The sequence below is a fragment of the Colobus angolensis genome, unplaced genomic scaffold (assembly GCF_000951035.1).
Source record: "Colobus angolensis palliatus isolate OR3802 unplaced genomic scaffold, Cang.pa_1.0 Scaffold98, whole genome shotgun sequence".
NCBI classification, from domain to species: domain Eukaryota; kingdom Metazoa; phylum Chordata; class Mammalia; order Primates; family Cercopithecidae; genus Colobus; species Colobus angolensis.
This window is the reverse complement of record NW_012123820.1, coordinates 5,615,352-5,629,881: the sequence shown is the minus strand read 5'-3', so window position 1 is coordinate 5,629,881 and position 14,530 is coordinate 5,615,352. Positions and strand designations below refer to the sequence as shown.

Sequence of the window (14,530 nt, the reverse complement as noted above, 5' to 3'; positions counted from 1 at the left end):
ACCTTACTTAACAGACTTACCTTACTTACCAGATTTTTATTATTGGCTACTAGACAGCTACATGAAGATAATTATTTGTCTGCTCACACTCAATAAATTCAAGAACTAATTCATTTGTCTCCTTTGCTTTTCTACAAACTCTAAACACACACACATACTCTCTCTCTCTCTCGCTTTCTCTCTCAGTTCCACCTCTTCCCTTTCCTTTTCTGTTCACATCACCATTTTTGAGGTCACCACATTCAAAACCTTTGTATTATTTTGGACCAATTGTGTTTTCCTGCCCATTCAGAAATGTTATGTTTTCAGAAGATGATGGAAAGAAAAAGGGAAAGAAAAGTAAGAATGAAAACAAATGGAAGGCAAATGTGTAGGACTATTCCCCTTCCTCACAAAATATCAACCAGAATTTGTTAATTGTAGAAATAAAAAGTGTCGCTATCTTCGGTGATTTTCTCTCCTTTCTCTTTTCTTTGTCCCAGTTTTTTATATAACCTGAAGTTCGGTCTAAATGAACCAGTATTTGCTTAGCCCTGAGCACTGAAGCTTCAGCACAATGGACACTTGGTTTTACTAGCTGTTTAAGTATATGAAGCCAAATTATCTGGCTGTTAAACTTTTCTAAATCAGTTGTTATAGTTTGGATACTTGACCCTGCAAACCTCATGCTGAAATCTGATCCCCAGTGTTAGAGGTAGGGCTTAATGGGAGGTGTTTAAGGGGGAAGGTCCCTCGTGAATTGATTAATGCCCTTGGTGCGAGTGAGTTCTCTGTTAGTTTGCATGAGAGCTGGTAAAGCAGCCTGGCAGCACCCTCTTTTGTTTCCCCGTCTCGCCATCTGATCTCTGCACACACTGGCTCCCCTTTGCCTTCTGCTATGAGTGGAGGCAGCTTGAGGCCCTCACCAGAAGCAGATGTTGGCACTGTGCTTGTATAGCCTTCAGAAGCCAAATAAACCTCTTTTCTTTATGAATTACCCAGCCTCAGGTATCTTTTATAAGCAATACAAATGGAAAAGAAATGAGTCAAAAATCCAGTCATTGAAAATATGCCACTGAACATTCAGAGGAATTAATTCAATTGGCCATCTGTCATGAAGACATCATCAGTCAATGGCAATCCTGATGCGTACAGGACTCAACACAGGTTCAGGTATTTATGTCATAAGTGAGGAAAAACGTGGGCAGAGAAATAAGCTGACTCTTTTTGCTTCAAGAATCGGATATTGGCATTGAATGACTCTATTTCCCAGAAAATCCAAGACATGCTTAATGAACAAAGGTAATAATTTTGCATGTCTCTTTCCAGTAGAATTTACCTCGGGCTTGAGAAGACTGCATTATAAGACTTTTGCCCAAGAGGGACTTTTAAAAATGAATTTAAATACTTTATTCTTTTCTGCTTGCACTTTCCAAAAGAAAAGAGTATTGACAGCAAGCACAGATTAAGTGAATGCAGCTGATGACAATAGCGCCTTTCAAGTCAAGACACTGGGGCATCAGTAATGACAGGAAGAACATTTGGCAGAGGTCAGGGCACCAGGGTTTAGTCCCAGTCTGCTCTTAAAAAACTGTATGAACTTATGGAAGGAAGTCAGCTTTCCTCTCTGAGCTTCAGTTTCCTAATTGGAAAAGAAAAATATCCGGATAAAGTAGAATCAAACAGACTTCTGTCTTTGATTTTCTTTCTGTGGAGCATTTACGAGTTCCATGGGCTAATAATTGTGTGCAATAAGATTAACTGATGTGTGATCTTCTCTCCTGGACAGAACAAATACCTTTACCTACTTTTACAATGGGGCCACTGACACTGAAGGCTTTTTGTGTGTTTTATAAATTACAAGAATTAATCTGGAGGATTATGCAAAATAAAGTGGTCAAAAACTTGAAACATGAACAAAAACATAAAAATATAAACATAAAACTAAAGGAAACATTTCTATAAAACATAAAAGGAAAGGAAAAAATGAGTGAGAGTTTTAATCAAAGTCTAAAATAGCAATCAAAGCCAACTCTTTTTCTTTCCTGACCCCTATCCTTCAGCCATCTGAAATGGAGGGAACTCCCATATTACCCTTTCACCCTAGCAAATTCCCATTACACAAAACATAAATTGCAGCTTTGTATTCGCTTCAATAAATTAGGCACTGTCTTCAGAAACCAAAGACATTTCATTCTTGTCTCTAGCTCACTCCTCTTGCTTTATAGTGTCTCTTGTTTTATAATTTCTCACAATATCTTAGACTGACATTTATGAGGTACTGAATTTACAATAGAAGAAAAGGAATTGAAAAAAAATCACCTTAAAAATCCTCTCTGTCGTCAGTCAGTTCATTCAGTAAATTAACATTTATTCAGCCCCTGGTATATACAAGATGCTGTGGTAGTTGTGAAAGATAAAGAGAAATTTATAGTCTAGAAGGGCAGAACGACACGACACAGTTACTGTAAGCATGGATCACTTGCATGATGCTGATAGTGTTTGAGGCATCGTGGGAGTGTAACACAGAAAGTGCTACTTAATGAGTGACCATAATTGGACAATTTCAGTCTCTTAAATGGGCAGATGGCCTGTGGAGTGCTATAAAAAGAGAAGAGATTGTCCTTCTCATTAATGAGTGGAAAGGGCCTTGCGTGGGTGCCAGACTTCATTCTTTGATTCTATCACCATTGTTTGATTTAATTAGCTTTTAAGTTATCTTAGCAAACAAAAAGCAGAAATGTCCAATTTAATGTCCAATTGCAAGAAAATGCCCTGACGCATTTTAAAACAGTATCAACATTTCTGTATCTTGGAAACAACAAACAAAATACATTGTTGCCATTCCCTTATTTATATCTTCAAATGACTCACTAAATGTCATTAAAAATAAAATTTAACTTATGTCATTTTTTGAACTCCCTATGACGACTCACCTCGGTCCTGATTCCGGTGACGTTTCCAGTACAGTAAGATTGAGATTAGGACCAGGAGAATTACCAGGGAAACAATGCTTAACAATAGTGGAACTGAAAACCAATAGCCTACAGATATTGAAGAAAGAAAAAGGAAAATGATGTCACAGAGGAAGCTGTTGAGGCAAAAAGTGATAAAGCAATAGAGTCGAGCTTTTAGTTAAAATTATCCTTAAATACATACATATGTGGGTTTTTACGCATGACTTCATCTTATTTTAATAATATTTAGATATTAGTAATAGCTAACATGTTTTATCTGGCTACTATGTAATAAGAGCTTTAAACTTACTTAATCCTCAAAACATCCCAAGAGTTATTATTCTCTAACAGATTTAAAGAAAACTGAGGCTTTGAGACTTTAACTGAGATCAAAGTCAGAATAACAAATGGGATAGCCAAGGCTGTTTGCCTCTAAAGCACATATTCTTTGCCATACTGTCTCTTAAAAGAATATATGTTTATTGAGGAAATTGTGGAAAATATGGAGAAGTATAAAGAAAAAAACATGAATCTCATGATTTCAACCCCCAGAGATAACTCATCTCTAAGTTTTTATTAAATTTATTCTTATCTATGTCTTTAATGCAACTCAGCCTAAATATCAGTTCCTCAGTGTCATGTTGCAATGCAAAGGCAAATGAAGAACTCCTTGATTTGGGAGTCTCTAGCATCTTCTCCATACCTCCACAATGGGATTTGTCACATCATTATTTAACTGAACACCTCAGACCTCAGACAGGGATTTGTCTGATTTCTACAGTTCCAGTGCTTGACATAATGCTTTGAGCATGGAAGATTTTTCGTCAATGTTCACAGAATGAACAAACATTATAGAAGTGATATATAAACACTGTAAGTGATACAAGTCAAATCTGGCATTCTTGGGGGAAAAAAAAAGACATTCTTTTTTAGATTCTTGTTTTTCTGGGAAATATACCCTTGGCCATGGCTGAATCTGAGGATCTCTTCACAAATATCCAAATCCAACACTGCAAGTCTTTTTGACCAAATTTATCTAAATATCCAATTTCTGATTAGTCTGGGTTTTCAGGGACTCCAAAGGCCACTGCACTAAAGAGGTGGGTGTAGAAAGCTTTTCCAGTTTATTGCTCATAATTTCTCCAAAAAAGAGGAGTAATATTTTTTAGGAGGCTTATTACTGACTGCTTCATCCAGAGTCAGTGCTTCAAAACTACACAGAGAAAAGACATGGCTACCATTGCTAAAACTTTTTGTCTTTATAATCTCTGCTCCCTTTATTCTCTCCTCCATCATTCTCACCTCTTGTATCTATGAGGTCCAGAGACAGCAGTTTAGACAAAAACACAAGAAAGCAAAAGGGGACTCGGATAGGAGGTAGTTTGCTAAATGGGTGATGAAAGCACTTCAGAGAGGTCCCTTTTTCACAGTGTAGATTATACACTGATTTCATCACAGATGTCACTTCTTCCAGGAAACCTTCCAAATCTCCCCCAGATTGAGCCCCTCCTTCCCAACCTCTAGTCCTCCCATGGTGCATCACAGCTTTCTCACTGGAGAATGTAATGCACAGTTTTACAATTGCCCATCCATTTATCTCTATTCCCTAGTAGACTAGAAGCTTAGGGACTGAGTCTTGTTCATTGTTGCATTTTTCATGTTCAACACAAAGTCTGGCCCAGAACAGACCTAATTACATGTTAGTAGAATGGAAGAAATAAATAAATGAATGGCTCTCAGCAACAGTATTTGGTATGTGGGCAATGAACCACATTTATGAAAGCAAAACTTGCTTTGTTTCCTCAACTGTTTTTCTTTTTTCCTTATTTGCCCCATTCTTTCTCCAAATAGCTCTTGTGCTAAGAGGCTGAAACCTCTGCAGGACATTCACTGCCTTCCAGGTGTGTGCACACAGACACAACCACAGCCACCTTGCTCACTTTCTCTTACCTTTGTTGACGGTTTGCCTAAAGTCAGTCACGGTCCCCAGGTGCAGCACCTGGCAGATCACCTCCTTCCCCACCTGATTCTTAGGGTCTTTGACCTGGAGGATGCTGGTAACAGACGTGGTTCCATTTGGGTGAGACAGAGTCACTGTACTATTTTCAATCCCTGACCGAGGGACCTTCCAGAAGATCATGGGGGCTGGGCGGGCAGTGGCAGAGCAAGTGATGTTTAGGTGGTCTTCAGAGTATTTGTAGTGAAGGGATACTATGGGCTGTACTGGGACAAAAAATAAATACAATCTGTTATTAGTTAAGCACCTGGTCTGAGCACTGCAGTCTCTTCAGAGAGATGAGGGAAATACGCTTATAGAAAGATAATGGAGGCTGGAAAGATAGCGTGGCATATCCTACCCAAACTGGGGACTTTCCAGTTCCTCTTGTGTCTAATTTTCTGATCTGCAGGATGGAGACTGGCCTAGTACAAACCTGTGATGAGAAAGACCCTTTCTATAATTTTTCTGTAGCAGAATTAGTCGGATGGACATAGAGTATTGAGAAGTCAGATGATACTTTTCTCTCCCAAACAGTCCTAATTATTCTGTTCTCTTCCAGGGGCAATGCAGCATCTCTGCCTTCTTTTAGGTATTCCTCTTAAATGGCTTGACAATAGCCACCAATCAGCACCGCCATACATGTGTCCTGTACCTATTAGAGGCACTAGGGTAGTTTCGGAACAGAGAGCCCATAGAAAGGCTACTGCTTAGAGATAGTCATTTTCTTCTTGGAGCTGGACCAGTGAATTAGATGCATGGAGGAGAGCTGGAAAATCCCTTTTTGGAAGAGCTACGCAAAATGCGAATTTGGAATTCATAGTTAAGAACCATAAAAATTTAGAAATGACTGTTGGAAGAGCATTGGAAATCACCTGATTAAGTTAAGAAAAAATAACTAGCTCATGAGAAAATTGTTTTCAGGCCAGCTGTAGCCTGTACCCTTTTGAAAATCCCCTGACCAGTGAGTTCATTTTTGTCAGAATATAGTATTTTTCTTTTCTAAGCAAATGTAAACTTGTCTTTCTGTGGTTGGCTTTGGAGCCCAGAAGATAATTAAATGGCAGTGCTAACTGAAAGCCTGGGCTGTGCTTATAGGTTCAAGAGGCAGGTAGATGACAGTGGGTTGGGGGAAGTAGGGCTATGGAACTGTGGCTCTGGCTAAGATTACTAATGTCTGTGAGCACTGGAGGAAGGGAAATAAAAGTGAAAAAATATGAATATGGCTGATGGGCCAGATTGAGTTTTGAGTTCCTATGGTGTATCAAAGAATGGCTTACATGAAAGGTATAAGGTGTGGCTGGAAAAGGTCAGTGTGGAAGAGAACAGAATTACTAGCTTTAAAGCTCAGAGGCATCTGGTTTACAGGAAAAAATAAATGCAAAAGTCTATGAGTGAAGGAAGGAGACTAAGAGAAAGAAAGATGAGAGGAAAAGAGGAAGAGAAGAAAAGGGAACAGAAGTGATAAAAATATGACATAAGAAAAAAAGAAAAAAAATTAGATAGGAGGAAGGAAAGAAGAAAGGAAGGCAGAGAGGGAGGAAAGGAAGGAAGGAGACAGGGAGGAGAAACAGAAAAAGAGAGAATGAAAGAAGTGGAAATCAAGAAAGCAATGACATAAGATTCTACAGAGAGGACTCATTATAGGCAAAATAAGTAAAAGAGATTTCTTTTAGCATTCCTATCTCCCTTGCATTCTCATCTACTAAGCTTTTTCTTCCCTGCGGACAATATTCTTGGCATGATTAAACTCTCACTTTAATATTCCTAATAACTGTAAGTTTGTCCTCTACTCCCTAAAACTACGGCCATGTGTGCCATGCTCCAAAGTAATCTCTTATTCCCACTTCCTAATCTTTCATCTCAGCTGTGTGTCAGTTAAGAAGAAAGGAATCTCATCAAACTAAGCCTCTTGGATTTTAAAAGAATGCTATTGCCAAGTTATATCTTTAGCTGGCATCATTTCCGGTATGAAAAGACTCTGCTCCATGTGCCCTTATCAGTCCTGAAAGAGCTATCCTCCCAAGCAAAATGAGAAAGACAATCATAACTGCCTCAAGGCTAGTCCAATCTGTCTCTGTCCTTAGATCCAGAAAGTTGAAGTTGTAAGTGACCCTAGAAATGATCTATTTCACACTTATTGTCTGGACAATGGAACTCCAGAGGAGAGTGGATAGGACCCTTCTAGGGTCACATGATTGCTAGTGGCAAGCCAAGTCTGAATCATATCACTGCTTACCGAGAACTTGTTGCCCTCACCATTGTTCTCAAATTTCTCCTTTGATAGCAGGATCCCTCAGAGAAAAGATACCTCCAGCCGAAGAACTCAGTGTGTCCCCATGAACTCTCCAAATCATCATAAACACAGCTATACTAGACATGATAGGCTATCTTCTCATGACCCTTTCTGTGGTTAAAATCCTGAAAAACTGGGCACTATGGCTATGTTCCAAACATTCTTGGAAATAGTATTTCCAGACACAGACAATGATTCTTAGAGACTCTCACCATAGACAGTGAGGCAGGCTGTTCCTGAGATCTTCCCAGAACCAAAAGTATTGAAGAGACACATGTAACACCCTTCATCCTCCAGGGTGATATTCCAGAAGGTGATGGTTGAGTTTTGGAGTCCCAGCTGGGTAATGTTTATCTTGTCCTTATAGGCAGGCTGGATCACCACTCCATGGTTCTCGCTGAAGGTGACCATGTTTTCTGGGCTTACAGCTTTCTTTTTCTGCCATGTCACAATCAGGACTTCCTGGGCATTTTGCAGAGAGCATCTTAAGGAAGCAGGAGTGTACAGCTGCTCTCTTTCATCCTGGGTCAGCACTTGCACTATGGAATCATAAAAGAACATTTATATTTAAGGATTGTAATACGCATACACTTTTTCCTATTATAAATAAAAAGTACATTCAATGTCAAATATAGAAAAGATAGAGAAAATGCAAAGAAGAAAACATCTATTTACATTTTTACATGATGCCAGAGAAATATATAGGTTCAAATATGCTTGTTCAATCTTTAAAGAATAGTAGCAGAGTAGAAAAACAAGAAAGCAACTCTCAGTTACAAGAAATTGTGAATAATCTCTGTAAATTGCGAAGCAGGTACAATGAGATTGAAGATGTAAACTGCCAGGTAGGATAGCAGCTTCAACAATCTTGTCCATGCTTGCAGAAGTAGAAGCAAAGAGCAGGAAAAGGCCAAAGGATAACAGGCAGAGTGACCACTTTAAGTAAAGAAGATGGAGCAGCCCTATGCATTCCACACAAACACACACACATAACACATTCTACAAAGGAAGTGGGTGGAACAGAGGTGTCTGCCTCCAGGAAGCAAGAGTGTATATAGGAACATAGGTAAAGAGACGTATGGGACAATGTTCTGGAGGATCTTGAAGCTTTGGCACACAAATAATAATTTACACACCCTCTGCTTTCACTAAATGCTATGGTGATAATTTCTTCCCTTCCTCAATATTAGCAACTCATACGATAATATATTATTTGATGGAAAATCTCAACATAAAAGCAAATAGCCAAACTTTTGAGAAAGACAATATAAGGAAAGAGAAATAATGAACTTTACAAACCCAATAACTCATACAAAATGAATGAAGATATCATAAGAAAATAAATACTTTGACATGAATACATGTGATATTGTAAGTGTAATAAAAGTGTAATAAAAGCATTATGAATAGTAGAAATTAGAGATATAGAAAATGAGAAATATAAAATTGCAACAGCTTGGCTGACTTAGCAAAATGGATGCTACTGAAGAGTAAATTAGTAAACAGTAAGAACAGGCTGTGAAATTCTTCTAGAATGCAGCACAAAGAGATAACAATATGGAAGGGATTGAGGAAAAATTCAATGAGTAGACTTAAATGTTCCAAAATCAGTTCAATAAGACTTCTAAAAGGAGAGGAAAAAAAAGGAAGACAAAAGCACTGTAAGAGGGAAAAAAAGTATTTTTCAAAATTTTGAAAGGAACAATCTAAAATCAGATCTATTACATTAATCATAAATCTTTATGCACCTAACAACATAACTCTGAAATATATAAAGCAAAACTAATAGAATTACAAAGAAAAAAATTTAAATCCACAATCATACTGATGAACCTTCAATTTAGTATATTTAAACAATTATTAAAGCAAAAAAGTTAAATAGGAAATTTGAAAAACTGCCAGGTATAGTGGCTGATGCCTGTAATCCTGGTGCTTTGGGAAGCCAAAAGCAGAAGACTCACTTGAGGCCAGGAGTTCAAGATCAGCCTGGGCAAGAGATGAGACCCTTATCTCTATAAGAAATGTAAAAATAAGCAAGCCGTAGTGGCATGTACTTGTAGTCCCAGCTACTCAGGAGCATAGGACAGGAAGATTGCTTAAGGCCAGGAGTTCAAGGTTGTAGTGAGCAATGATCACACCACTGTACTCCAGCCTGGGTGACAAGGTAAGTCCATGTCACAAAGAAAATAAAAGTTGAAAAACAATATATATTTATATATACACTTTAGGTATTTAATATTATCAATGTTTTATATGTTTATATTATATACACGATATACTTTATATGTATGTAGATCTCTGGGTGTGTGTATGTATAAATATAAATTTCTACCCTTCTCCAATATTAGCAACTCATACTATGATAGACTATTTGATGGAAAATCTCAACATAATAACAAATAGGCAAACTTTTGAGAAAGTCAATACAATGAAAGAGAAATAATAAACTTTACAAACCCAGTAACTCATACTAAATGAATAAAAATAAGACACACACAGACACACACACACACTTTACTCAAAGAAAGGATGTATAATCTTTTCAAAAAAACATAAAACATGCCTCCAAATTGAACTCAAAGTAGGCTACAAAAAAAGTTGCTACCCTATGTATGGCCTTGAACACTTTTCATAATACAATAAAATTAGAAATTTACATACTTCTTTTAAGTCTTAGGTACACCAGGAAGCATAGAAAAAATCATAAATTATTATAACTGAATGACAATGAGAACATAATATGTTAGAATTCTATAGAAATGGGTAAGATAGGCAGGGTACAGTGGCTCACGCCTGTAATCCCAGCACTTTGGGAGGCTGAGGTGAGTGGATCACTTGAGGTCAGAAGTTTGAGACCAACCTGGTCAACAGAGTGAAACTCTGTTTCTACTAAAAATACATAAATTGACCAGGTGTGATGGTGGGCATCTGTAATCTCAGCTATTCAGGAGGCTGAGGCAGGAGAATTGCTTGAACCCGAGAGGCAGAGGTTGTAGTGAGCTGAGATTGTGCCACTGCACTCCAACCTGGGTGACAGAGTGAAATTTCGTAGAAAGAAAGAAACAAAGAAAGAGAAAGGAGGGGGGGAGGGAGGGAAGGAAGGAAGGAAGGAAGGAAGGAAGGAAGGAAGACAGTTCTCAGAGAAACATATTTAATTCTAGCAACATTTAATAGAAAAGAAGAGATATTGAAAAATGAATACACTTACTTCCAAACCTCCTACCCTCCCTTTCAAATATTGCAGTGAATTAATGAAGATAAAGACACTAACTAATAAATGTTACACAAAATGTAAACTTGATCAAAAGCATCCAAACTTGTTTTTAAAGACTGAATGGATAAAATGTTGCCAAGTATAAGTAGAAAAAAAAAAAGAAGACTGAGCAAACAAACAACTCCCCAACAATATCAGGGAATGAAAGATGGGTATAACAAATACAGGCTGGACCCCTGAGTATTGCATAATTCAAAACTAAATGATGTGTACTCTTGGAAGATGTGAAAAGTTCTGGGAAACTATCTGTTGCTAGGATTGAGGTTTCTTCAAAGTTTGTTGAGATTTTGCAGACCAGAGATTTGAAGAAATTATGACTTTTAGAAGGCAGAGTGAAAGGGGACTCAAAGCTAGAGTTCAACTCTTAGATGAGTTCTTTTTCTTTTTGATTATGGAAGAAATCATTTAGAGGAAGTTCACAATTCTTTGCTACTTCTATGGAATCTAATTTAGATTCCCCTGGTCAGTTGATAAGTCCTGTGATGAACGTTGTGGACCAGAGTTGGAGATGGGCATGAAGCCCACCTGATCTTCACCAGCATCCCCAGCATCACCCACATCACCAGCATCCCCAGCATCACCCACATTTGCGGAGGCTGATGCTGAGCAACATCACACTGCAAGTGATGAAAAGGCCAGTCATAAAGTGAGTGTGGCTTACCGAGGAACCGAGGAGGAAGAGCTAGGAACTTTGGTAGATAAATAGATGGCACAGCCAAATTTGTTATACAACAGGTAATATGAGCCTATATAACTTCTATATCTCATTGTTTTCTATATTTTTCTGTAAAAAGGTAACACACCCAATTTTAAGGTTTACTGCCAGATTACTTTCCAAAAAGATTGAATTCAAGCATTCCTATATCTCTAAAAACACTTTTTTGTAATTCAGTTCAGTAAGTGGAAAATGACATTTTAAAATAGAGGATATTTTTCATAAGTCTGTTTCATCTACTATGGAAATTGCTTCTAAATATCAAAGTGTGCTTCGACATTGAAAACAAAAATGTGGAAAGCAGAAAGATTACATGTTTAAATAATTCATGCAGACAAATGGAACCAGCACAGCACAAACAATAGTGGCTAAATGTCTTCACCCCAGAAATTGTGTCTGCTGGGCTCCAAGCAGGGGAACTGAGCTTCTTTACCTTGTGCTGCGCACAGCACCACTGCTGCCATGCCCCAAACCAGGCTGTAGGTAGACAGATGACAGAAGGGCATCCTGATCACCTGAAGACAGAAAGCAAAGTACAGAAATGGGGGTTTGGATTTGGACAAAGCCAAGGAAGCTTCAAGCTAATTGCTATTTCAGGGGATGGTGTAGCTAAGTTTTTACCCCCCCCCCCCCCGAGAACTTTGGTATTGTGGGAGCAGAACTAGAGGTTATAAATGGAGGAAATAACAAAGCATGCTCAAGATATGAGGAGGGAAAAGCAGCAGCGTGGCTCCAACACAATAGCAATCCCTGGCAATTTGGGGCCTTGCTCCTAAAGCCACCATTATCAAGAGCAAGGTCTCAAAGACATAGGATCACTTACAAACTGCCTTAAATAAATACAGAAAATGCTGAGAATATAAATGTTTGATAGCATCCACTTCCCAAAAAATCCACAGCTGTTAATATTAAAAATATAACTCAGCAGGTAACCACTTTTCAGGAACATTATTTGACTGCCTTGAATTTTGTTGAGGTTGATTTTAATTCTGCAAGTCTTATACATAAACTGCATGTTTTAAAAACCAGCACTGGCTTTAATTTTTTCCTTCATTGCCTTATGTTCATGTGTCTGGGCAGAAATCCTTGACCTTCTTACAAATCATGAGAGTATTTAAGAGAATGTTATTCTGGGCATCACCCTTCTATAAAACGGTAAGAAAGGATAGAGGCAGTTGAACTTTTCTCTGCAATAGTGCCATGGATCCTTTCATTTGGCCTATATGTATGCTCATACTAAGGGGCAAAGGCAAGAAATGTAACTTTTTCCTATATTTTTTCTATATTTCTATTTTTCATAATAGAAATGAGTCGAAAATATAACTTTTATCTGTTTTTAACTGAACTTTATTTTTATTTCATGTTACTATTCCAACTAGAGGTAAGAATTTACTTCCAATCAATGTCGCATAATCTCTGTCAATTCAGTCTCTCACCACCACAACACCTCATAATTGTCCCAATCTCCAGCATTGCATCTACATTCCTGGGGGTTCACAAAATGCCAAGCTATAAGACAGGACTACTAGTCACTAATTACAACTGTCTATTATGCTAGCATTTGCTAAAATGGCTGTGTTCCCCTCAAGTCATCACTGTCATTAGTTTGTGCAATTATTGCTCACAAGATGAGCTGGTGCTTACTCATCTTCTTCCAGGCTGTCCCTGGGTCCCCCTTGTGCTGGATGAAAGGAAATTCTACAAGGCTTTCTGCCTAAATTCCCATTGAACATATTCTACTGTTCACTTGCCATGATGGACAAGCATGCTGCTTCCTACAGTCTCTTTAGGGGACTGTGAGACACAGGCATTATTTTTTCTTGGATCTCAATAACTACTTGCAGTTTCTATTTTCCAGTGTCCTGAACTTCCCTTGCCTGGGGCCTGGGCCCAGGGCCTTATTTTGGGAATGCAAACTGGTATCAGCATAGACATCAATCAGTCCCATTTTGCTGTCCCAGCCTAGAAAATATTTATCTCCCTGAACCAGAAAAGCTGGTTCCTCCATCATGCTGCATTCATCCAATCCACCCTTTCTAGCATTTAGTGATTTGAAACTGGAATGCCAAGACTCTTGGTATTGCAAAATTTTGGCTTTTGAAACTAAAATTTATTTTCTGCTTAGTATTCCTCCTGTAAGGCAATGGATGCTTAACTGTCTGATTTGAAAGACTGGAGGACAAAAATAAAGTACTGGAATAAAAAACCACACCAGATGATACATTAAAATAATACTCTAACTTATATTTTGCATAAGGTTACTAAACCACTGATACTAACAATTATTGAACATTTATTATGTACTAGACACTGTTCTTAGCACTTGAGACAAAGTATTTCATCCAATATTTCATATAAATCTATATAGGAAGCACTATTATTATCATCATTTTCAAAATAAAGAATATGAGGCAGAGAGAAGTTAAGTAACTTGCCCAAGGTCACACAGCTATGAAGTGACAGAGAAGGGGTTTAAGCCCAGGCAGTCTGGTTTCAGAGTTCATAACCATGATTACCACACCATCTTGCCTCCCCTATGTATAAAGTTTTGTTGGTTTAAAAATTTTGACATGGCTGGGCGCGGTGGCTCACGCCTGTAATGCCAGCACTTTCGGAGGTCAAGGCAGGTGGATCATGAGGTCAGGAGATGGACACCATCCTGGCTAACACACTGAAACCCCATCTCTACTAAAAATACAAAAAAGTAGCCGGGTGAGGTGGCGGGTGCCTGTAGTCCCAGCTACTCAGGAGTCTGAGGCAGGAGAATGGCCTAAACCTGGGAGGCGGAGCTTGCAGTGAGCTGAGATCCGGCCACTGCACTGCAGCCTGAGCAACAGAACGAGACTCCGTCTCAAAAAAAAAAAAAAAAAAAAATTGACACATCATCACAAAAGTACATTGTTATTGCTGTGACAAAATCATTGTTGTGATGAATGACCAAAGATATTCACACAGCAGTCCCTGCTTCATTGCCCTGCAACAATATGTTAAATTCAATTTTGAAGCTGTATTTAAAAGCATTTAAATAGGTGTCCACAGAGCCAAGGAATCTCTGAAAGCCTGTGAGTCATTGTCTAGAAGCTCGGCTAGTAATAAAGCGTGGCGCCATCTGTCATTACCTGCAGCTCAGCACCTACAAACATGCTACCCAATCTCATGTCACTATACTTTCCATGTTGCACACCAAGCTCCACTTCACCATTCTTTCAATAACTTGAAATTACCGGCCGGGCGCGGTGGCTCAAGCCTGTAATCCCAGCACTTTGGGAGGCCGAGACGGGTGGATCACGAGGTCAGGAGATCGAGACCATCC

The 14,530-nt window shown here is 38.5% G+C and overlaps 1 protein-coding gene across 5 annotated transcripts in view; it reads right to left on the bottom strand.

Moving 5' to 3' along the window:
- CD200 (CD200 molecule) overlaps positions 1-14,530 on the bottom strand; it is a 31,073-nt gene that overhangs the window by 10,850 nt on the left and 5,693 nt on the right. For 2 of the 5 annotated variants that reach the window (XM_011932779.1, XM_011932780.1), the window contains exons 2-5: positions 11,651-11,732; positions 7,441-7,767; positions 4,887-5,159; positions 2,912-3,023 (exon numbers count right to left, since the gene is read on the bottom strand). In XM_011932779.1, coding sequence (XP_011788169.1) covers positions 2,912-3,023; positions 4,887-5,159; positions 7,441-7,767; positions 11,651-11,732 — 794 coding nt within the window. Of the gene's footprint in view, positions 1-2,765; positions 3,024-4,886; positions 5,160-7,440; positions 7,768-11,650; positions 11,733-14,530 lie in introns of those variants that run through there. The other 3 variants (XM_011932781.1, XM_011932778.1, XM_011932777.1) reach the window with 2 other exon arrangements.